Source organism: Nomascus leucogenys, chromosome 14, assembly GCF_006542625.1.
Source record: "Nomascus leucogenys isolate Asia chromosome 14, Asia_NLE_v1, whole genome shotgun sequence".
NCBI lineage: Eukaryota > Metazoa > Chordata > Mammalia > Primates > Hylobatidae > Nomascus > Nomascus leucogenys.
The window spans coordinates 36,371,056-36,394,629 of record NC_044394.1 but is presented as its reverse complement, the minus strand read 5'-3'; the positions used below and the strand labels follow the sequence as shown (position 1 = coordinate 36,394,629).

General features: G+C 48.4%; 1 protein-coding gene across 7 annotated transcripts in view; it reads right to left on the bottom strand.

The window, feature by feature from the left end:
• Nucleotides 1–23,574, bottom strand: part of DYSF (dysferlin) — a 229,721-nt gene that overhangs the window by 11,026 nt on the left and 195,121 nt on the right. For all 7 annotated transcript variants that reach the window (XM_030827268.1, XM_030827272.1, XM_030827270.1 and 4 more), the window contains 10 exons: nucleotides 18,342–18,470; nucleotides 15,597–15,752; nucleotides 13,985–14,076; nucleotides 11,249–11,419; nucleotides 10,383–10,525; nucleotides 8,164–8,303; nucleotides 6,841–6,929; nucleotides 6,472–6,567; nucleotides 5,933–6,074; nucleotides 1,394–1,493 (listed from right to left, as the gene is read on the bottom strand). In XM_030827268.1, coding sequence (XP_030683128.1) covers nucleotides 1,394–1,493; nucleotides 5,933–6,074; nucleotides 6,472–6,567; nucleotides 6,841–6,929; nucleotides 8,164–8,303; nucleotides 10,383–10,525; nucleotides 11,249–11,419; nucleotides 13,985–14,076; nucleotides 15,597–15,752; nucleotides 18,342–18,470 — 1,258 coding nt within the window. The remainder of the gene's footprint in view (nucleotides 1–1,393; nucleotides 1,494–5,932; nucleotides 6,075–6,471; nucleotides 6,568–6,840; nucleotides 6,930–8,163; nucleotides 8,304–10,382; nucleotides 10,526–11,248; nucleotides 11,420–13,984; nucleotides 14,077–15,596; nucleotides 15,753–18,341; nucleotides 18,471–23,574) is intronic.

The following is a 23,574-nucleotide window of genomic DNA, read 5'->3' as shown; positions in this document are numbered from 1 at the left end:
GATTAAGGTGGGGAGGAGGCATTGCTTATCTGCATTTTCTAATTCCTCTACAGGAATTATGTACACAATAATAAGTAAAATAATAGAAGTCAAACTTGGTGCCACCCTTTTTACACCTGATGCTTTTATAACAAAGTTATCTGTGCATTTGGCCAGGCCAGGTGCGCAGGGCGGGGAACAGTCAAGTGAACAGGCAGCCTTCTCCCCACTGCCGGAAGCCGCGCCTCAGAGTATCTCCTGCAGGGGCCCCAGGGCTCAGCTAAGAACGACTCACCTTCTCCAATCAAGGGCTACCCCAAGAGGGCTCCAGGCCACCCCGCTCCCAAGTGGCAGAATGGATCTAGAAACCAGGGATCCTGACTTCCTGGGCTGCCGTTTCATAAGCTCGCTTTATTTTTTAATCAAGGTAAAATCCAGCTCACATAAATGCACCACTTTAACCACTTTAAGTGTACAAATCAGTGGCTTTGAGTATATTCACAGAGTTGTGTAACCGTCACCACCATCTAATTCCAGAACCTTTCCATCACCCCAAAAAGAAACCTCTTACCCATCACAGTTACTCCCCATCCCTCCTTCCCCCAATCCCTAGCAACCACTAACCTATTTTCCATCTCTATGGATTTGCCTATTATGGACATTTCATATACATGAAGCCATATAATATTTGACCTTTTGTGTCTGGCTTCTTTCACTTGGCATGTTTTCAGGTTCACCCACAGTGTAGTATGTATCAGTATTTCATTGCTTTCATGGCTGAATACTATCCCATTGTATGGATAGACCACATTTTCCAGAGTTAACCTTTATAGCCATGACAGGGCTATCTTGAACTCACTGCTCTCACAGATGAGCGTGCTGGCCCCATACAATGTCTTCCTCCTTGTGCCCATATCCTAACCCTACAAGGCCACCATCACCACCTTCCATTCAACCCAGCCTCCCTGCTCCCCAATCACAGATTTCATCACAGCCCTTCCCACTAGAACCCTGTCTGGGGGTAATGGGGATGGATCCTGTGTTTGTTCACCCAGTCGGTCACACACGCACAAGGATAAAGACTGACTTGAGACCCTCACTCACAGGGCTCAGTCTGTGTCAAATGTGAGGCCAGACAGCTGGCGACAGGCAGCACACACTTGCGTCCCTCGCATACTTACATATCTGAGTCCCATCATCCAACATGGCCCAGTGTTCAGTGCCACCTCTACTGACAGGCCCACCCTCAGTGGCCACCAATCACTCTGACACTTCTGTATGTCATACACCTCACTTAACACTGGGGACACATGATCCTGAGCTCCCTGAAAGCAGAAAGCGGGACTACTCCTCCTGCTAGGCTTCCCCAAGGGTCCAACAGTGGCATAAACGGGATTCTAGCAATGGTGCTTACCCAGAAAATCATCAAAGGAGAACTTGTCATTGTCCCAGATCTGGAATACCACTCGTGCTGGGATTTTGCTCTCAGTCTTGTCCAGCCTCCAGAAGGCATCCTGACCCAGAGGAGGAACAGAGAAGGATGCAAGGAAGCAAGGTTAGAGAGAGGCAGTGTTCCCTTCCAGCCTGGAAGGCTGCCTGGAGGAGGCAGAGGAGTAGGACGTCCCCAAGGGACCTGCCAGAGCCAGGTCCTGTGGGAAGACTGGGAAGGGCAGATCCCAGAAGGCAGTGTTCAAGGGCCCAAAAGGGTACCATGCAGGCTCAGTTCACATAAGATGGCTCCATTAATCCTCCCAAATCTGTAAGTCAAGGTTATCACTCCCATTTTACAGATGACGAAGGTGAGGCTTGGAGAAGTTAAAGGAATGTGCCTGAGGTCTGACCACTAATAATAATAACAACATTAATATCATGCTTCCTATGCGTTGGCCCTCTACTGCGATGAACTCATTTATCCTTCCAACCACCTATAAAGGAGATACTATCTTTACAGTGGAGGAGACCAAAGCAAGTAATCTGTCCAAGATCACACAGCTAGGAGGTGGCAAGCTGGACTCAAACCCTGGCAGCCGGGTTCCAGAGTCCTGCTCTCTACCTTAAACCTTGCTCTGTACCTGGCATCTCAGGGTCAGGGTGGGGTAACTGAGACCCTGAGGGACCCCACCCTACCCTGGCTGTCATAGAAGGATCTCCCAGCGCACTGCTGTAAGGAGCTGGCACTGGAATCTAGACCCCAGCTCCTCCCTCTCCACCCCACCCAACTTCACTCCAAGAGCTTGACCCAGGGCAAAGCCAAAGCCTGAAGTGCTGGGAAGTTCCATCTCCTGCTGAAAGGAGAGGAGGGGCCCTTCTCTCCCCACCCACCTCCCTCAGACCAGCTCGCCTGGAACACGGTCATCTTGGGCTTCCTCCCACTGAGGCTTCATGGAGCAACTGAGTGGTGTGGGACTGCACACGCAGAGGCCAGGGAGCACCCCTCAGTCCAGCCACACTCAACCCACGGCACTGTCATGAGGGCTTTCCAGCACAGTCTTGTTCTCTGTTTTCTCACTATAACTCTCCCCTGGGTGAGTGGCAAGGACAGGAAACAGTGTGACCATCCTGCAGATGGCGGGTGCCAAGTCCTGAGTGCCGGGCCAGAGCACGGGCCTGGATCCAACTCTGCAGGGAAAAGCTCCACCGAATGCCTGGTAAACCCACCCTTGCTGTCCAGCCAGGGCCTGCTGTGTGGCCACCCCAGCCTCAGAGGTTGGCCTTGGAAATCCCAGTGAGCTCCCGAACCAAAGACCACGACCCCTGTCCCGTGAGGACTAGTCCCCGTGCAAAGCACCCAGCCACGGCCTGGACTGCTGCCTGGGTTGGGGAAGGGGCTCAGGTCTCCAGCTGGCCCCTCGCCTCCAGCCCTCTGTCTGGTGCCTCCCCCCTTTTCCGGGCCCCAACCTTTCTGCAGGTGCCTCCCTCCTCTGGCGAGCTTTTATGGCCAGCTCCGCAGGCCCGCCTGCATGGCCCGCCAGCAGCCTCCATTCCTCTGGCCAGCTTGGTTTATGGGCTCGGTAATGAGCCAGAGGTTCAAATGGCCCCTGGTGGGAGCAGCTGGGCTGGGGCTCCAGCCTGGGGAATGAACCCCCCCAGGTCCCAGGCGCTCATTATGCTCCTGGCCTGGGCGCTTTTACTAGCTGTTTATTTGCAGGGTGGGTGCCCGACGCACAGGCAGGCCCCAGTGGGTGTGCTGGGCTCCAGGTGGGGAGCCGGGCCGGGGCAACCAGTGGTGGTTCAAAGCCGCCGGATGAAAGGAGACCTTGTACTTTACGACAGTCTCGTCTGGTTAATAGGTTCCCTGGAGGGCCTGCCTGCCAGAGGCCCTGAACCCCACGGCAGAGGGCTGGCTCTGTGGCAGGCCCAGGGAGCCCAGCGGCTGTGTAGTGCCCCTGCACGAACCCGCCCCAGACTCAATCCTTCAGCCCAGCCCAGCTAACTGGTGCCCCACTGTGGCCACGGCTCTGCCTGCCTCCCAGGGTCCCTTCACTCCAAGAGGGACCCTCTGGCTCTACCTTCAGCCAAGCCAGTTTCTGTCTCTGCCTTTGGCCAAGCCAGTTTCTGTCTCCCACTTCTGGTTGACTTCAGAGCCACGTGGCCTCTGCTTCTGTTTCTCAGCCCCCTCTTCTGACCTTCTCCGCCCCTCCTTCCAGCCACCTTCTCCCCAGAGTCTGGCATCACGGAGAACGTCCCTTCCCCTCTGACCTTCCCTCCCAGTGAGCCTCTCCTTCCACTCCCTGACCTCTCTTCCTCCTCTCCACCCCTGCTCCCCCATGGGCTTCTCATTCTCCCAAGTCTGACCCAGACCCTGTTGGCCATCAGGCAGTCCCTTCCATATCCTCAGCCCCTGTCTTCCTCTGGAACTCGCCCACGGGTTGGCCCCACTCTCCCCTTCTTCCTTTCTCCTGACCAGGCCCTTTGATGCAGAGACAAAACCACATTGTTGCCAGAATGGAGCCACCCCAAATTCTTAATCAGCAACACAACTGGGTCCCCAGAACTGCCGGGTAACCCTCTCTGTGCTGCCAGTCGCATTCCCTCCCCATCTCTCTGTGTCCCTCCCCCACTGTCACTCATAGCAGCTCTTTCCAGCCTTTTCCACTGGTCTCAAGTCACCTGCCCCAGTACCAGATCATCTCTCCTCTTACTTCAGAGACAAAACAGCCACTCCTTATCCACATCTCCACCTGTCATGAGGAAGGGGCTGTCCCACCTCCCACTCCTCTCGGTCTCAGTCTCCATCCATGTCCAGCCCTTGTAGGTGAGCCCTGGGCGTGCACCAGCCCTCCCTCTCCACTCCCAGGCCCCCTCTCCCTCTGTCCACAGCAGAGCTGGCCAGGGCAGTGCTGTGTCTTGGGGCAGATGCAACCTTGGCTTTCTGATGGAAACAGGCTCATGACAGGGAAGCACACTGAACAGCAGCAAACGAGGCTCAACCTGCAAACGGCCCATGCTTTCCTTGACCTCCCAGAACCCTGTTGCTCAATTCTGCTTTCTGCCAGTCACTCCACAGCAATGGCTTGGTAAAGGGATCCACTTAACCCTGTTGAATTCATGTTTTCTTTTGTTTCATGGTTTCAGAATGTTCCGTGGAACATTTTGCTTTCTCTAACATGCAGATGATCCTGCATGTTAGGCTGGGAAGGGTCATGCAGAGGGGATGTAATGAAGAGAAATAAGAAAATCCAGGCACTGGAACACGTCATATATCCCCTTTCTTTCAGGAGACAAGGAGTCATAGGAGCTTTGAGGCTTAAAGCCTTGAGCCACCTCTGGAAGGAAACCAGGCCAGCAGAACCTAGATGCCAGAGAGGCATTTACCCCCTTGAGTTGGAGAGAACCTCAGGGTGGAACTTAATGCCAGGTGGGACAAGGATGCCCAGAAGCTATAGCAGAGACCCCTCTGCCTCCAACCAGCATAGCCCTGAAGTCTCCACTGCCCTCAGCACCTATTCTGTGCTCTGAGGGCTGCTCTCTGAGGGCAGGCCTGGTCCTACCAGGAAGAGGCCGGCTGCCCTTGAGTTCTGCCTAGTTCAGGGGTAAAAAGTTGATGCCCCAGATGAGACCTAAACTAGCAGATGCTGAGACACAGAGACCAAGGTCCCTAAATCCAGCCTCCCCTCTGGCTGATGCAAGCCAGGTCTCCCTAGGTGCCTTTGGCCTGCAGTCAGAGGTGGGAGTGGAGAGGAGGGTGATGGCTGTGGGCCTTGCAGGCACACTTGGACTGTGACCTAGCTTGGACAGTGACCACAGGCACAGATGTGGAAAATGGGATATGAGACTTAGCCAAGCAACTCCCAATCCTGTGGACACCATGATCTATAGGCCAGACTGGCCTTCTTGGTAAGCTCCCCGATGGGGTCTGCCCCACTGCCCCTTTGAAGGCCATGCTGGTGTCCCTACTCTACCCACTCAGACCCCATGATCCTTCCTGCTGCTTAACTTGCCTGAGGTAGGGAGGGAGGCAGTGACTTTGGGATCCGGATTTAGCTGCAAATGATGGATATGGCACTGTGTGATCATGAGGTGGCCGTGGGGTGGCAGCAGGGCTGGGGATGGGAAAGATGGTGGAAGAGAGTGGAAAAGGGGTGGATGCAGAGACGGTGGAGGTGGCTTTGGGGGTAATGAGAGCAGGGGTGGGACCACAGTAGTGCCATGAATGACAGAACAGTGGTGGTGACATTTGGCAGTGAGGAGGCAACAGTCGTGATAACACCAGTAGTGATGGAACAGCAGCCACAGTGACGTTAGCTGTGATGGGACAGAGACAGCAGTGGTGGTGACACTGGCAGTGCTGGGACAGTGGAGGTGGTGGCCATGTGGAGATGGCAGTGGTAGCTCCAACATGGTGAGGCAGCAGTGAGATTGTGACAGTTGCCGGGCCGTGACTTGGTGGTCAGGTCAGGCTAACTTTAGAAACCCTGGTGCTGGCACCACAGGGAACAGGAAGGACACTGACCTTCTTGGCAATGGTACAGACTTGCTCAGCCGGCAGGTAGTCGAAGGGGAAAATGAACCTCCAGTTGAAGTTGCCTTCACCTCCCAGGGAACGATAATGCACGTCTGTCTTTTGCTTGTGTTCTTCAAAGCCAATCATCCAACTAGACATACATGTTTTTAGAGAACGGTTCTCATTAAGATTTCCAACACAGTATATACATCGTCAGCTTAGGCAGACATGGAGTTAAGAAGGTAAATGAGCTTATTGCAAAAAGAATTCCCAGGAAATCGGCATGATGTACAAAATGTGCCATAAATTTGAAAACATTCTAACTTCCCAGCCACTAAACTTGTAAGTTCAACCCAAAGCTCAGTGCAGAAAAAGAAATCTGGTGGGAGAACGATTTCCCCAAAGGCAGGGACCACCCCCAGGAGCCCTCCTTGGAACCTTGTTTGTTCTCCCCTTCCCTAAGCCAGAGCCCCCCATGCTGTGCACAACCCAGAGGGAGCACGGGAGCTGCGGCAAGCTGGACAGGCAAGAGGACGCTGGCTCCCTACCCTTTCACATAAATGTCGCTCATCTTCTCCCCCGTGAGGCTCAGATCATCCAGGATCACATCTCTGGTATTCCAGATAATACAACGCAGGAAAAACCTGGGGAAAGGTATGACTCTAATCCACCTAGATTTCCTACCAAAGGATGGGAAGGCCTTGGCCAAGAAGCCAAGAAGCCAAGAAGCAGACTGGTCCAAGAAGACTCGATGCCTGCCTGGCTGGACACTGGCCCAGGCCCAAACGAGAACTGTATTCCATGGCCCAAATAGCCTGAAGCCCGGCAGAAAAGAGCAACCGCCTAGTCCCACCCACAGCAGGCTGCAATGCCCCCACCCCTCAGTCCAGCTCAGAGCCTGTGGCTGGGCAAGTCACCTTCTGGCTCTCCGTGGGGTGATGTTGAAGGGAGGTCCAGGCCGCCCCAGGGCCTTCGGAAACAGGTCGACCCACATCTGCAGCTTCCCCTGCGGAGACAGGGTCCATTCTCTCCCCAGCCTTGTCATTTAACCAACTGTTACCAAGCACCTGCTCTGGGCCAGACGCCGAGGACACAGAACAGAGAAACCCAGGCCCTTCCAGAGAAAGCCTCACTGCCCTAAACAGGGGACTACAGGGTCAACTGCAGAGGTGACCACTGCCCCACAGGCCTCTGACTTGGGCCTGTGCCTGGGGGTCAAGGGTCAGGGCGGGCTTCTCAGAGATGGTGGTGGCTGAGCTGAGTCTTGGCAGCTAGGGGAATGGCATGTGCACGGTCGTGGCGTGTCAGAGAGCACCATTCAGTTATGGAGGGCTCAGAAGGCTTCCATGGCAGGACATCGCTCTCCCTGCCCACCCCTTATCCTCCTCCCTCTCTGCAAGCGAGGTGTGAATTTGTCTCATCTTAGAGCAGAAGGAGCAGGGATTGAAGTAATTCGATTAAGCCACTTCTGCAGGGTCACAGAACTAGAAGATGAAAGAGACAAAGTTTCCACACCCATTGTGCCACTTTTGGGAGGCCGGTAGCCAAACCACCTAGGTGGAGAGAGAGCTCAGTTCCAAACAACAGAGGTAACGTCCTCTGGCATTCACAAAGGCATCCTCATGCCTCGCTTTGGCCTTTCTCTTTGCCTATAACCTTGTCTCCCCTTCTCCTCTTCCAAAACCCAGCTCTGAGCTCACCTCTTCCAGGAAGCCCTCCCTGTCACCATCCCAAGGCTGCTGTCTCTGTGGTCCCCACCCTTCAGTGTGAGAGGATTCCCCTCCCACTGAGGACTGTTCTCTGTGGGTGGCTTTGTCATTTGGTCATAGGATGCCAGGGCCACCTTGGCTGCATACCCCACAGCAGCCCAGCACAAGGCCAGGCATCTGAGACTGAGTCACTGACAGATAGCGGTTGGATGGGGGCATCCTGAAGTCAGGCTGAAACACAGAGGCTTCAGGATGACAAGGAGAGGTCGGAGGCCAGGCCTATAGGGGTGAAGGGGGAAGCTCAGACTCGTTTCGCAGACCCTGAGGGATGGAGGCAGCCAGGGGAAGCCAGGCCCTAAAGATCCCCTCCCAGGCCAACCATGGCCGCACTCAGACTGTGAAGAAATGGGTCAAGGAGGGATTGACCAAATCTCAAGGGACCCACTGGCTCCTCTGGGATATCCACGTTGTCCCTGGGGTTGGGGCTATCTGGAGTTCAAGGACTCTGGGGCCCAAGGGTCAAGGTCCTACCTGCTCGATGTCTGGCTGCAGGGGGCTGTAGAGGGGCCGTGACTCCACGTGCTCTGGGACCAGGCCCTGCTGCTGAAGCACGTGCAGAGCCAGACGCTCCTCCACTGGGCCCAGGTGTGGGTTCGGGATCCTGCCAGCTTCTGCCCCAGAGAGAAGACAAAAAAAGTTGCAGGAGCTGGGGAAGCGAGAGATAATGGGCCTGCCCAGTGAACAGGCTGAGCAGGGCTGCCTGAGAGTCATAAGAAGCCCCGAACCCCCGCAGCCTCACCCCCAGCACAGATGCACTTGTTCTGGTCCTCATGTCTCACTTTCGATAGGGGAAATCTTGCTGTCCACTAGCTCCAGGCTTAAAATCCAGATTCCCCATGGCCATCATTTCTACCAAGCCTGTTCTATAAAGTTTTTCTTCCTATTTTCCACCATACAAATCCTCCTGTCTCCAAAGCCCACTTCTTCCAGGAAGCCCTCCCTGACTGCTCCCAACTCTAAGCCTCAGCAACCTTTATCCCTAGATCTGGCATCTTAGTGCTGTTAGTATTATGCTCTCGTTCATGTAAGTTGTTCTATTAGTAGCAATAGCTAAAATAATAGCAGTAACAGCAAACACTTCTAGAGCAGGAACCACGTGCCAGGCACTATTCTTCAAGTTATTAACATATTTAATCTTCATGAGGATCCTAGAAGCTGAGTGCTGTTATTATCCCCATTTTATAGATGAGAAATTTGAGGCACAGAGAAGCCACACAACTAGCAGCAGGGCAGCTGAGATCACATGCTCACTTAGGAAAGGTGTGTGACTAGGCATGAACATCCCTTCCTGCCCCCAGGTGCGTCCCAGGTACAGCTCCTCCCTGCTAGGGGATGGGTCAAAAACTGGTGCTACAGGTGGGGAGAAGATATGGGGTATTCCTGACCCAGAGAAGCGTGGCTGACCATCCAACAACATGAACTTGGAGCCCACTATCTCAAAGGCCTTGGCTTGGGGAGCTGATGGTGGACACACACATCTGTACATGTACCCAGGTGTGCTCATGCACACCTATATATATACACACATGTGTTCACCCATCAGACCTACCCTGACCATTTCCGTAGGGGCCTCAGAGGAAGAGGCATGCACCTCAGAAGGCACACAGGGCCAGGAACCTGGCTCTGCCTCTAGCTGGTTGGGTGACATTGTGCAGGTCATTCACCACTCTTGGTCTTACCAGCCTCATCTGTAAAAGCAGGCAGATGCTGGGCCTCACCATCTCTAGTTTTCTGGCTTTTGTTTCCTATGACTTTATGACCATGAGCCATGGCCCTGTGCTAAAGTTGCTCACAGACTCGTAGAAGGAAATGAGACTCCCCCGAAAACAGATGCACATTCTATGGGAAAACGGAATGAAGGGGGGGTGGGGCGGGGGGCGCCTTATGGCCGAGCCTGGCTCAGCCATGACCTGGGAGAGTCAGGAAAACAGAATGAGAAGGAGGAGGGGGTGGGGGATGGGGGCATCAAAGCCATCATTTCCCTTTTATAACCTTGGCACCAGCTCTGACATCAAACATCTCTGAAGCAACCAGGAGGCGAGGGGCCAGCTGGGCCTGTAAACACCTCTGGGGAGTCTGAGCTGCTCTGAGTGGGTGATGCAGGCCTGCGGGCATCTCAGACACACGGAGAGCACGTGGTGGGATTCTCAGCCAGGAGTGCTGGGCAGGACCCAGGGCAGGGTGGGGGCACTACAAGACCTGCCTGCCTTGGGATCCTTTAGATGCAAGGGCTGTGAGTGGGCAGCTTGGAAGGTACCATCAGGGTCAAGCTGCCAGGCTGGTGCAATTCAAGTAGAAAACTGTTTCTGAGAAGTGGACTGTACCCTAAACTCCAACCAGTCAGACCAGCCAATGCCAGAAAGAGACTGAGCCTAACTCTGACCCTGATACTGGCTTCAGACTCACCTCTGATCTTGCCCTCAGATGGGCCCCAACCTGGCCTTGGACTGCACTCTGACCCTGGCCGTGCCCTGACCTCTAATTTTCACAGTGGCATCACAGGTCAGTACTGATCCTCAAAGTACCAAGTGCAAGTGGAGCCCATCTGTGCTGCCCTGGAGAGACCCATGCCCACAGCCCGCTGATGTGGGTTATGTCCGCTTGGGTCTTTTATGGCAGCAGAGTGTCTTATGACAGAGGGAGGGATACAGCGAGAGCCCACCATGGTTTGGGGTCATGTGGCAGCTCACCTATCTCTTCAATGGAGTATTCTTTATCCTGAAACATTACATGGTCTGTCCGATACACAGGTGCCTTGACTCTACGCTGCTGGCAGAAGAGGTGGAGGAGCTGGGAGGGGCGGAGCTGGTCCCGCCACTGGTTCGGTCCAGAGCTGAGGAGCAAGCACAAGACATAGATGAGATGCTTCAAGGACACTCATGAGGGCAGAGGGGCATGCAGGGACTGGTGTACCCCCATGCACGGCATTGCCCACCCCTTTCTTTTAAAGTGGGTGTCCCATCTGATCGCTCACCATGACTGGGCATCCCCATTTTACAAATGGAGAAATGGAGGCTCAGAGAGAAAAGGACTCGTTTAAGTATGGAATTGCAACTTAAATGTTTTCAATTTCCAGAGTTAGAGAATCAGACCCAGAGAAGACTCGAGATGGTGGGAAGAGGGGTGCAGTCCTCACATGCATTCCCCTGACATAAACCATCACAAAATTCCCCTTTGGGCCCAGTTGCAGCACACATGTCCTCCCATCTATTTTCCCTGCTTCTTTCCTGCCTTCCTTCCCTCTCTCCCTTTCCAGGTACCTAGCCCTCTCTAGGCCTTATACGTGCATTACAGATAACTGGATTCTAACAATGTGATGAGCCAGGTTCTTGGTTCAAATCCTAATTCCACCACTTACAAGCAATAACATCTCTGGGCCTCAGTTTCTTCATCTGTGGAGTGGGGATAAGACTCCCACGGGACTCAATGAGAGAATGCCTAGGAAGTGCTAAGCCCGGGGCTGGCACACAGTAAGTGCTCAGTGGTGGTGTGTTGTCAGAGAAGACAGGGGTGGTGTGTTGTCAGAGAAGCAGCCAGCCAGCCCCCATCCACGTACACACAGTAGGTCTGTGGGAGTCCACAGCGAGCCCCAAACTTGGACAGCAGCCTGTTCTCCAGGTCGATGACCGTCTCACCGATCTTTTCGTCCTTGGAGAGGAGGTCATAGTCATAGAGAGTGATCTTCAGGTCCTTCTCCAGAGGCAGAGTGCAGGTCAGCTCGAACATCCTGCAGGAGAGGCAGATTCCCGATGTCAGCCAACACGGTGCATCCAAGGGACAGACAGGCAGGGCAGGACAAGAGCTCAAAACTACCCCAGGGAATCTTCCTTCCTTGGGCCCCCTACAGCTCTTACAGGCCCAACCACCCACAGCACTGCTGTACTGGGCCTGAGTGTGTGTGTAGGGGGAGGGGGGACAGGACTTTCCCAAATAAACTGTGCTGGGCATAAGGCAAGTGCCTGCCTGATGGACTACAGACCGAAAGAATGAATTGGTAATGCACATTAAAACCGAAGCTTTGACCGTGACACCAGGAGACAACAGATGCAAGAGATGTGAAACTCCAGAGCCAGGGGCCAGAGCTTTGGAATTTACCGACGACTGGTACCTCCAGTCCAGAGAGGACTCCTGGTAAATTGGGGGACTCCAATTTACCGACGACTGGTACTCCAGAGCAAGGGGCCAGAGCTTTGGAATTTACCGATGACTGGAAACTCCAGGCCTGGGACCTGCTTTCTGGACTCTTCACACCCACTTCTGGGATGGGATGGAGGGAGAATTTGTGAAAAGATTTCTTTGGCGAGAGCTCTTGCTGTATCTGAGACCTCCATCTACCATGGGTATCAAAGGGAGAGGTATTCTCCCTTCTCCCCCTAAAATGAGCTCCCTGCAGGTGGGAGACACAAGCCTGGCACCTAGTGCATGCTCAGGGAAACTTAAGCAACTTGTGGCATGGAGGAGGAGGGCAGGGGCCACATTTGGGAGGAGCTGCACTCTGGCCCATGCCTGGGCAAGGAACGCAAGGACTTCCTGGGAGGAGAAGAGACCACCATGAGGCTAGACTGGAACTGCTCTGAATCCTGCCCTGTGAGACCCCCAGAGGGTTGCAGCAGCGAGAGATTGCGGAGTGGACCATCTGAGAACCAGGGGCTGGGGACAGCAGCTAAAGGGACGCAGCATCTGCCATATCCCAGAAAATACAGTGGGAGGGCTCACGGGGGGCTCTCTGAGGAACCTCTGGGAAGCACCCACAGGAGAATAAGTCGGCTTTCAACATCTGTGGTCCAGAGAGTACCCGGATGACAGCGGTGGTGGGCACATGAGACGGGCCCTCTCCCCAGCCCAGACACTGCAGGAGTCAGAACCTCAGAGGCCAGCCAGAGCAGGAAGGGAGAAACACTGGACCAGGAAGGGAGGAAGACAGGGCCCCTCCTTCCCTACACCACACACACACACACACACACACACACACACACGTATACATACACACATATACACACACCACACACATATGCAGACACATGGACACAGACATACACACACACACAAATATGCACACAGACACACACATGCACATACGTGCACACATATACACACACATACACACATACATACTCACGTACACACACATACACACACATACATGATGGACACACACACACATACCCACACCTACACACACATACACACAAATGCACATATACACACACCACACACATAGACACACAGACACAAACACACATACACACACACAAGTACACACACAAGCACATACATGCATACATATACAAATACACATACACATACATCCAAACAGCAATTCAGGATGCCTAGGGATTACTCCCATGCAATGGGCATTGATTCTTCCTTTCCTTGTTCTTAGATTTCAGGAATCATTTTACTATCTTGGGTCTACATTCTTCCTCTAGCTCTTGCTACAGACACATGTGGGACACTTACAGAGAATTAATTACTAAATGCAATGTCGTATAACAGATTGGATCCTGAGACATTAGTAAAAGGATATTAGTGGGAAAACTGACGAAATCCTTTAAAAAAAAAAAAAGTCTAGTTTGGTTAATCGTAATGCACCAATGATGATTTCTTCATTTTGACAAATGTCCCGTGGTTAGGTAAGATGTTACCAGTGGGGGAAATTGAGTAAGGGGTATGTGGAAATTATGCACTATCTCTGTAACTGTTTAGTAAATCTAAAATTATTCCAAAGTAAAAGTTTATCTTAAAAAAAAAAAGAATTAGCAAATGCATCTTCTGAGCTTACATACAGATTTCTACTTTTTCTTTCTTTTCTTTTTTTTTTTTTTTTTTTGAGACAGGGTTTTGCTCTGTCACCCAGGCTGGAGTGCAGTAGTTTGATCACAGATCACTGTAAGCTCAAACTCCTAGGCTCAAGGGATCCTCCCACCTCAGCCTCCCAAGTATCTGGAACCACAGGCATGCATTACCATGCCTGGCTAAGTTTTTTTTTTGTAGAGATGGGGTCTTGCTATGTTGCCCAGACTGGTCTCAAACTCCTGAGCTCAAGTCATGTAGATTTCTGATCTTAGAGGTAATTGTTTAGTGTTTAACTAGGAGCTTCTGTTGGGATCAAGTCTTTAGCAGCTAAAGAAGGGCTAGCTGATGCTATGCCCCCATAGACACGCAAGATTTAAGGAATACAGTTCTGCTCCAAGAGATACGGACTTCACAGTGCCAGTCACATCTCCCCCACTAGACTGTGGGTTATCCTGTCTGGCTCCTCCACCCCAAGACCCAAGATGCCCCAATTTACTTTCCAAATACAGGCTCCAGCGTGCAGGGGATGTAGTTATCCTGGTCACTCACTGATTTCTTCCCTATGGAGATCTTGATGTAAGGATCACACTGGAGGAGGAGACAAAACACTTCTGTGAAAACACTTTCCCAACCTGTCTTTGGGGCTTCGTGAGTGCCTTGCCTCTGGATGGGATGAGGGAGCAGCCATCAGGAAGTTGAGATGTGGGCTGTGTCCTGCCAGGACAGGGCCCCCTCCCACACACCACACCACTCCACTTGGCCCCTGACATAGGCTTCTGGTCTTGGCTCCAGCCATGGGAATGGGGCACCTGAGTCCTTCACACTCCCAATCTACTGCTCCATTGGGAGAGGCCAGGCCCTTATCAGAAACACAACAGTCTGCATCACACACATGATGAGGCCAGGCTGGGGTCCTCTCTGTGACCTCTGCTTAAGCATATGGAAAGGGAGAGGGGCAGTCAGCCTATGTCAGCCTAGGCTAGCCCAGGGAGGTCTCCCCCCATGCTTCCTGGAAGCAGCAGCACCCCTCAGCCAGCGGCCCAGCAGCTGGGGCTGCAGAGTGCCCAGGGTTAGTCTGGCATCAGGAAGGCTTCAAGCATATAAACCAATCCGCCAGCCATGACCACCCTTGGAGGCCGTCAGTGGTGCCTAGGCTGAGAACTGCTCCATTCTGTCCCTTGAAAGGTGAGGCTACAGGGTGGGATACCAGGCCTCCACCCACCACCTGAAGGACAGATGCTGGGCCTAAACCTGCCTCAGGAGACAAGAGGGGACCCTAGCCTCATGCCTGTAAAGGCAAATCAGGCCCCACCCCTGCCTCTCTTCTTTCCTCTTTCTTTCTCTTCCCAACATTACTCTGCCTCCCACCTCTGGCATCTCCCCATTACTCCAGACTCCTTTCCTCCTTCAAATCTCCCCTCTCTATCTCAGGCAATGACTAGGGGGAGACACCTCAGGCACTTGGGCACAAAATGTAAGGAAGGGCCAAAATAGTTATTAAGATAAACAGTATTTTAATGAAATATTTTAAAAATTAAAATCAATGTCAATAGTCCATGATGAACAAAATATCAAAATTTTAAATAAAGACAGGGTGAGTGTTACCAGCATTCCCTTTTGCCTGGGGCTCTGCCGTGACTAGGCATAGCAGTCACTAACCCTGCTCCTCTCCCCCATCACTCCTCCCCATTCACCACTGAGAGTCCCAACCTATACCTTCAGCCTTACTTATCTTTATGCTTTATTCTTGTTCTAGACACACATTAAGCAATTTTCTTTCAAACCTTTGCCTATGCTTTTGGCCCCTCTTAAAACACTATTTTCTTCTCCCTCCCAGCCTATCAAAATCTCATCTATCCTAAGAGTCCTGTTCCTTCCAGGAAGCCTTCCCCATTTTCCCAAAGTCCTGTACTGACATTGGCCTTCCCTGACCTTCTAGAGCACTTGGTCCTTAACACAACTCCATCCAGGCACCTCTCGGTTTTGTGTGTTTGTCTGTTTCCCAACCTACTATGAACTCCCTGAGGCGGAGTTTGTGAGCAGGTTCTATAGGCCACTTGTACCTGAGCCTGCTACTCTGGGGGAGGTGAGAGCTCTAGGAAAGTTACCTTCCCATTGGGGTCCTTGGGCTGCAGGCCAAATGCTCGGACAATGTAGATACGGACCAAGCACTCCTGGGGTCCCTGGGCGGCCAGCTGGTGGAACTGTCTTGGGGGCATAGGGATGGCTGGGTCTTCTGGGAGAGGATAAATTTTGAAGAGGCCCTGAAAAGAAGGAAGGGTTAATTTTCATTTTTATCATCATTGTTGATATGGTTTGGCTGTGTCCCCACCCAAATCTCAACTTGAATTGTATCTCCCAGAATTCCCACATATTGTGGGAGGGACCCAGGAGGAGATAATTGAATCATGGGGGCCAGTCTTTCCCGTGCTATTCTCATGATAGTAAATAAGTATCATGAGATCTGATGGGTTTATCAGGTGTTTCTGCTTTTGCTTCCTCCTTATTTTCTCTTGCCACCACCGTGTAAGAACCGCCTTTCACCTCCTGCCATGATTCTGAGGCCTTGACAGCCATGTGGAACTGTAAGTTCAAGTAAACTTCTTTTTCTTCCCAGTCTTGGGTATGTCTTCATCAGCAGTGTGAAAACAGACTAATACAGTAAATTGGTACCAGGAGTGGGGTGTTGCTGAAAAGATACCCAAAAATGTGGAAGCGACTTTGGAACTGGCTAACAGGCAGAAGTTGGAACAATTTGGAGGGCTCAGAAGAAGATGGGAAAATGTGGAAAACTATGGAACTTCCTAGAGACTTGTTGAATGGCTTTGCCCAAAATGCTGATAGCAATACGGACAATAAAATCCAGGCTGAGTTGGTCTCAGATAGAGATGGGGAACTTGTTGGGAACTGGAGCAAAGGTGACTTTTCTTATGTTTTAGCAAAGAGACTGGTGGCATTTTGCCTCTGCCCTAGAAATTTGTGGAACTTTGAACTGGAGAGGGATGATTTAGGGTATCTGGCAGAAGAAATTTCTAAGCAGCAAAGCATTCAAAAATTGACTTGGGTGCTGTTAAAAGTATTCTGTTTTAAAAGGGAAACAGAGCGTAAAAGTTCAGAAAATTTGCAGCCTGATGATGCAGAAGAAAAGAAAAACCCATTTTTTGAGAAGAAATTTAAGCCAGCTGCAGAAACTTGCATAAGTAGCAAGGAGCCTGATGTTAATCCCCAAGACCATGGGGAAAATGTCTCCAGGCCATGTCAGAGATCTTCACAGCAGCCCCTCCCATCACAGGCCCAGAAGCCCAGGAGGAAAAAGTGGTTTTGTGGGCCAGGCCCGGGGTCCCTGTGCTATGTGCAGCCCAGGGACTTGGTGCCCTGTGTCCCAGCTGCTCCAACCATGGCTGAAAGGGGCCAATGTACAGCTTGAGCTGTGGCTTCAGAGGGTGGAATCCCCAAGCCTTGGCAGCTTTCAAGTGGTATTGAGCCTGTGGGTGCACGGAAGTCAAGAACTGAGGTTTGGGAACCTCCGCCCAGATTTCAGAAGATGTATGGAAACACCTGGATGCCCAGGCAAAAGTTTGCTGCAGGGGTGGGGCCCTTATGGAGAACCTCTGCTAGGGCAATGCAGAAGGGAAATGTGGGGTCTCTGATGCCCCACATCTGGGGCACTGCCTAGTAGAGCTGTGAGAAGAGGGCCACCTTCCTCCAGACCCTAGAATGGTAGATCCACCAACAGCTTGTCCCATGAACCTGGAAAAGCCTCAGACACTCAACGCCAGCCCGTGAAAGCAGCCAGGAGGGAGGCTGTACCCTGCAAAGCCACAGGGGCAGAGGTGCCCAAGACCATGGGAACCTATCTTTTGCATCAGCATGACCTAGATGTGAGACCTGGAGTCAAAGGAGATCATTTTGGAGCTTTAAAATTTGACTGTCCCACTGGATTTCAGACTTGCATGAGCCCTGTAACCTTTTGGTTTTGGCCAATTTCTCCCATTTGGAATGGCTGTATTTACCTAATACCTGCACCCTCATTGTATCTAGGAAGTAACTAGCTTACTTTTGATATTACAGGCTCATAGGTGGAAGGGACTTGCCTTGTCTCAGATGAGACTTTGGACTGTGGACTTTTGGGTTAATGCTGAAATGAGTTAACTTCGGGGGACTCTAAGGAAGGCATAATTGGTTTTGAAATGTGAGAACATGAGATTTGGAGGGGCCAGGGGCAGAATGATATGGTTTGGCTGCATTCCCATGCAAATCTCAACTTGATTTGTATCTCCCAGAATTCCCACATGTTGGGGGAGGGACCCAGGAGGAGGTAATTGAATCATGGGGGCCAGTCTTTCCCATGCTATTCTCTGGTGGTGAATAAGTCTCACAAGATCTGATGGGTTTATCAGGGGATTCTGCTTTTGCTTCTTCCTTCATTTTCTCTTGCTGCCACCATATAAGAACTGCCTTTCGCCTCCCGCCATGATTCTGAGGCCTTGCCAGCCATGTGGAACTCTAAGGTCAATTAAACCTCTTTTTCTTCCCAGTCTTGAGTGTGTCTTTATCAGCAGCGTGAAAACAGACTAAAAACAAATACAATTGTCACCGACACAATCACCATCACGACCACCACTCTCATCTCTACCAGAGTCACCACCACTGAGATCACCAAGCCCAACACCATCCCATCACCAGTCAGATTCTGCCTCAGCGGCATCACCATCACTACCCCCATTACCCACGTGGTCACCAACATCAGCACCAGGGTCATCAGTGTAGGTACAACCCCTCCCCTTCACTTATTGCTCCAACACCATAGTCTTAGGCCCACCTGGGTTAGGGACATGTCTTCGAGGATTTACCTTAAATTCGCCAATGACAGATGGATCTTCTGTCTCCTCCTGCGTCTTGCCCCGGTACAGCTTGAAGGTGTTACAAAAGTCAGACAGGCCGTCAAAGGCCTCCACATTCTCCAGCTGTGTGTCATAGACCTGCCACACATGGGGATTAGAGGAGGGGACAAGAGACAGAAAGAAAGTAGAACAACAGCAAAGGAAAGGAAACAAGAGAAGGAGGGGAAACATGACAGTGTGAGAGTGAATAAAGAGAGAGAAGGAAGAGAGAAGAAGAAAAGGAGGGAAGGTGACCAAAAACAAAATAAAGGAAAGAAGGCAAAGAAGAGAGCAGGGTTGGAGAGGTGGAGAGGTCACAGAGGGAGCCAGGAAGGAACAGAGGAGGAGATGGACAGAAAATTCCAGGGGAAGGGAGCAAAAGGAAAGATATTTGTTCAGCTCCATTAGGGAATAGGGTTTTCTGGTCAATCAAATATTTTAAGTACCTAAGAGTCATCAGAGACATGGGCAGTACATTTTTTAAAAGAACAAGATTATGAATGAGCAAAGGGTGGACTGACATTTTATTTGAAGACTGTGATAGATGTCTGGAAAATTAACAGGTCAGCATTTCAAGCAAAAATGTTCACATACAGGATATCCAATGACAATGGTATCAAATATCAATCCAAGTGTATCTTTGGAGCATCACTTTAAACTTGTTAGCTCAATTGATTTACTTGTCTCTTCTCAAACAGCCAATGATTATTATTTGTTAAAGCAGTGCTTTAGAATTGCTTAGGATTTAATAAAGCACCAAGCTGTTTTTTATTATGCTGATAAAATGTACCTAATAAACAGTAACATTAAACAGGTTAACATACATGCTAAATTCATCATATCTGAAATCATCTTTCTAAATATTATTTCTCACTTAGGCCCAGCTCAAATTCTGTCTCTTCCTTGAAGGTCAAGTTCTATCTTTTCTAATAAATACTTAATTATGCAAGGGATACAGGTTCATTATTAAAATTTAGAAAAATATAAGCAAATATTTTTAAAAATTAATATTGTCTTAAATTCTAATTCTCAAAAATAACTAGTTATTTGATAAGCGTTTGGTATATGTCCTTTTGAATATTTTCTTTATATATATAATTTTTTAACCAAAATTATGGACTCACAAGATATAAACCTATAACTTGTTTTGTGGATGGGGGGGGCGCAAGTGAGGGGAGAAGTCTCATCTGTCACCCAGGGTGGAGTGCAGTGGTGCAATCATGGCTCACTGCAGCCTTGACCTCCTGGGCTCAAATGATCCTCCCACCTTAGCCTCCTGTAGCTGGGAGTACAGGCGTGCCACCACAATGAGCTAATTTTTGTATTTTTTATTTTATTTTATTTTTGTAGAGATGAGTTCTGGCCATGTTGCCCAGGTTGGTCTCAAACTCCTGAACTCAAGCAATCCTCCCACTTCATCCTCCCAAAGTGCTAGGATTACAGGTATGAGCCACTGTGCCTGGCCTGTAACTTGTTTTTTAACCTAATGATGTACCATGAAAATCTTTGCAAGGTCAAAAAATATACTTCCATAAAACTCTTCCTTCCTAATGGCAATATGATATTCAATTTTATAAATGTATCACAAGATATGACGAACATTTAGTTTTGCAGTATTTCAATATTATTATTTTATTTTCTGTAGAGACGGAGTCTCACTATGTTGCCTAGGCTGGTCTCCAACTCCTGGCCTCAAACAATCCTCCCACCTCGGCCTCCCAAAGTGCAGGGATTACTGGCATGAGACACCAGACCCAGCCATCAACATTATTTTTTAAAACCACTTCTAGGGTATAGGAGTTTTAAAAACTCCTATCCAAGTGTTTTGTGCACTTGTTTAAATTATCTTTATTATAAGCTCCCAGAAAAAGAATTCCTGGACAAGGAGCATGCACATTTTAAGACCTCTGATGTGCACAAATTGCTCTCTGGAAAAATTGTATGGATTTATATACTCCTATCTACAGTGTTCAAATGTGCCCACACTCCCAGCCTTTCGCCATCACTGTACACTTTCACCCCTTTTTAACTTTGTTAATTTGATAGATGGAAGATGGTATGCTGAATTTTAAATTGCATTTATTTAATAGAGATAATAATAATAGAGAAACTTGCATGGGTTTATCAGCCATTTGTATTTCTTCTGCTCATCCTTGTCATTTGTACATTTTCCATCTGTTGGTGTTTGTTTTCTGTTCTGTGGTGATTTGAGAGACTTCTTGGTATATAAAGGATATTAAACTTTGGTCTATCAAATGTTTGTCCCAGTCTGTCACTTGCCTTTCAGTTATTTTTATATTTATGATATTTTTATTTATGGTATGTTTATGTTTGTGTTTATGTTATATTTATGGTTATGTTTGATCATCTTGTTTATATTTACAATTTTTTAGCCATACCAGAAATTTTTTTTTTTATTATTTTTTTAATTTTATTTTTTTATTATACTTTAAGTTTTAGGGTACATGTGCCCAACATGCAGGTCTGTTACATATGTATACATGTGCCATGTTGGTGTGCTGCACCCATTAACTCTTCATTTAACATTAGGTATGTCTCCTAATGCTATCCCCTCCCCCATTCCCCCACCCCACAACAGGCCCCGGTGTGTGATGTTCCCCTTCCTGTGTCCAAGTGTTCTCATTGTTCAATTCCCACCTATGAGTGAGAACATGCGGTGTTTGGTTTTTTGTCCTTGCAATAGTTTGCTGAGAATGATGGTTTCCAGTTTCATCCATGTCCCTAAAAAGGACATGAACTCGTCATTTTTTATGTCTGCATAGTATTCCATGGTGTATATGTGCCACATTTTCTTAATCCAGTCTATCATTGTTGGACTTTTGGCTTGGTTCCAAGTCTTTGCTATTGTGAATAGTGCCACAATAAACATACGTGTGCATGTGTCTTTATAGCAGCATGTTTTATAATCCTTTGGGTATATACCCAGTAATGGGATGGCTGGGTCAAATGGTATTTCTAGTTCTAGATCCCTGAGGAATCGCCACACTGACTTCCACAATGGTTGAACTAGTTTACAGTCCCACCAACAGTGTAAAGGTGTTCCTATTTCTCCACATCCTCTCCAGCACCTGTTGTTTCCTGACTTTTTAATGATCGCCATTCTAACTGATGTGAGATGGTATCTCATTGTGGTTTTGATTTGCATTTTAGCCATACCAGAAATTTCTAGATCATCTCATCTAAAGATCTTTTTCTTTATAGTGTCTCCCTCTCAAATTATACTTACAATGTCTTCATAGCAAGATTATTCAACACTCAATTCAATTTGGTACCCAGCGTGAGGCAAGAATCTATTTTTTGCTAAATGGTTAGGCAATTATCTAAGCATCATATTTGTTTAAACTTCTTCTCCCTTTCCCATGACTTGTGTCATATGCCAAATGCTCACGCCTCCTTTTGTTTGTTTGTGATCTCTTCTCTGTTCCATTGATCTGTGCGTTTTTTTCACCAATACCATGTTTTAATCACTGTGGCTTCATAACCTGTTTCGTTACCTGATGTTCTTCCAGATGAAATTTTAAAACATTAAGTTCCATTCTCAACAAAATGTTTCTTTGGAATTTTTGTTAGGCTTGCATTAAACTGAAAACTAATTTTCAACAGGGGAATTGGTATCACTATGGTACTAACATTTTAATACAGGAACATGATCTGATTCTCAACTTACACAAGACTTTTACTATTTATAGGCATCTTCATACAGAGTCTATGTGTTTATTGTTGAGTTTATTCCTCATGAAGCTTTTTTTGTTGGTATTATGAATGTGAATCTTTCTTCCACTAGATTTTCTAAATAGTTGCTGCCATCTGACTGGGTTCTCCTGATGGTTCTACTAATTTTTTGGTTGGTTCTCTTCAGGTGGTAAGCAAGTCAGTCAGACACAGGGATAATTTTGTCTTCTCCTTTCTAAAATGAACGACCTGTTTCTTTTTGTTGACATTGAAATGGTTAGAAGATACGGACCAATGTTAGTGATAACATGAATGTGATCACGGTGAATCTTGTCTCGTCTTTGTGAAAGGACTGCCCTAGTGTCTCACTCAGTACCTTAACCTATATTGAGTCACAGAGCGCTTCCGTAATCTACAGTCAATAAGCCGTGGACTCTCTCCCCAGACAAATGCACTTAGGAACATTCTTGAGAAACACAGGTTCAATTTCTACAATAAAGAAACCTTCTGAAGTCATGAAGTTGGATGTTGGATGTTGGCTGTTGGCTTGAGAGATGCTCTTTTTAACATGAAGGAAACTCCTATTTCCAATATTTTACTTGATCTTAGAAATCATCAATAGATATTAAACTTTACTGAACGCTTTTCAGCACCAACTGAAATAATCTTTGTTAATGTTACCTACTGATATGATGAATACTGTTCATGATTTCCTAACGTTGAACTTTTTATATTCCTGGAATGAAGAAAATTCGGTTATCATGACACTATTTTAATATGAGTTAGATTTCATTTGCTATTATTACTCTAAGATTTTTCATATATACTCATGTCATAAATGATATTTATACATATGGCTGAACTTTATCAGATTTTGGTGGTAAGGTAATTCTAGCTCTGTAAAAATTGAGGTTTTCTACATTTTAATATTTTCTCTGTTGTGAAATAGTATATATAGCAGAAGAATTATTTATCCTTTGAAAATTTAGGAAATTCACTTTATAATTCCCTGGCTCCAGCTCTCTCTTTGAAGGTAATTCTTTGATGATTTTCCTGTTTCTTTCATATTTTTTGCTGCTTCTTGAGACAGTTCTGTTTCTCTTTTCCTTCACATTATCTCATTTTAAGGAGCTTTTCAAATCTATTAACATAGAAATATACTTAGAATTTTTCTAAAATTCCTAACTCCCAATTATCTCTGCTGTTATGTCCCTGTTTTCATTGTGGGTCTTGGCTTGGTTTTCTCTACTTCTCTAAAGTAGATTAGCTGAAGAGTTATCTATTTTAGTTGATTCATTCCAATCAAAATGCCAATTATTTGATTTTTTTCAATTCAATTCAATAATTTTCTCTTTTCTAATTTTTTCTGCTTTTCCTTTTTCTTTTCTCTTTTTTGTCCTGCTGTTTTAAGGGCTTTTCATTATCATTATTCTGACTTCTTGAATTGAAGCTTTATTTAGTCCCTTTTTCCAGATAATGAAAATATTTACTCATATGAAATTGCCTCTGC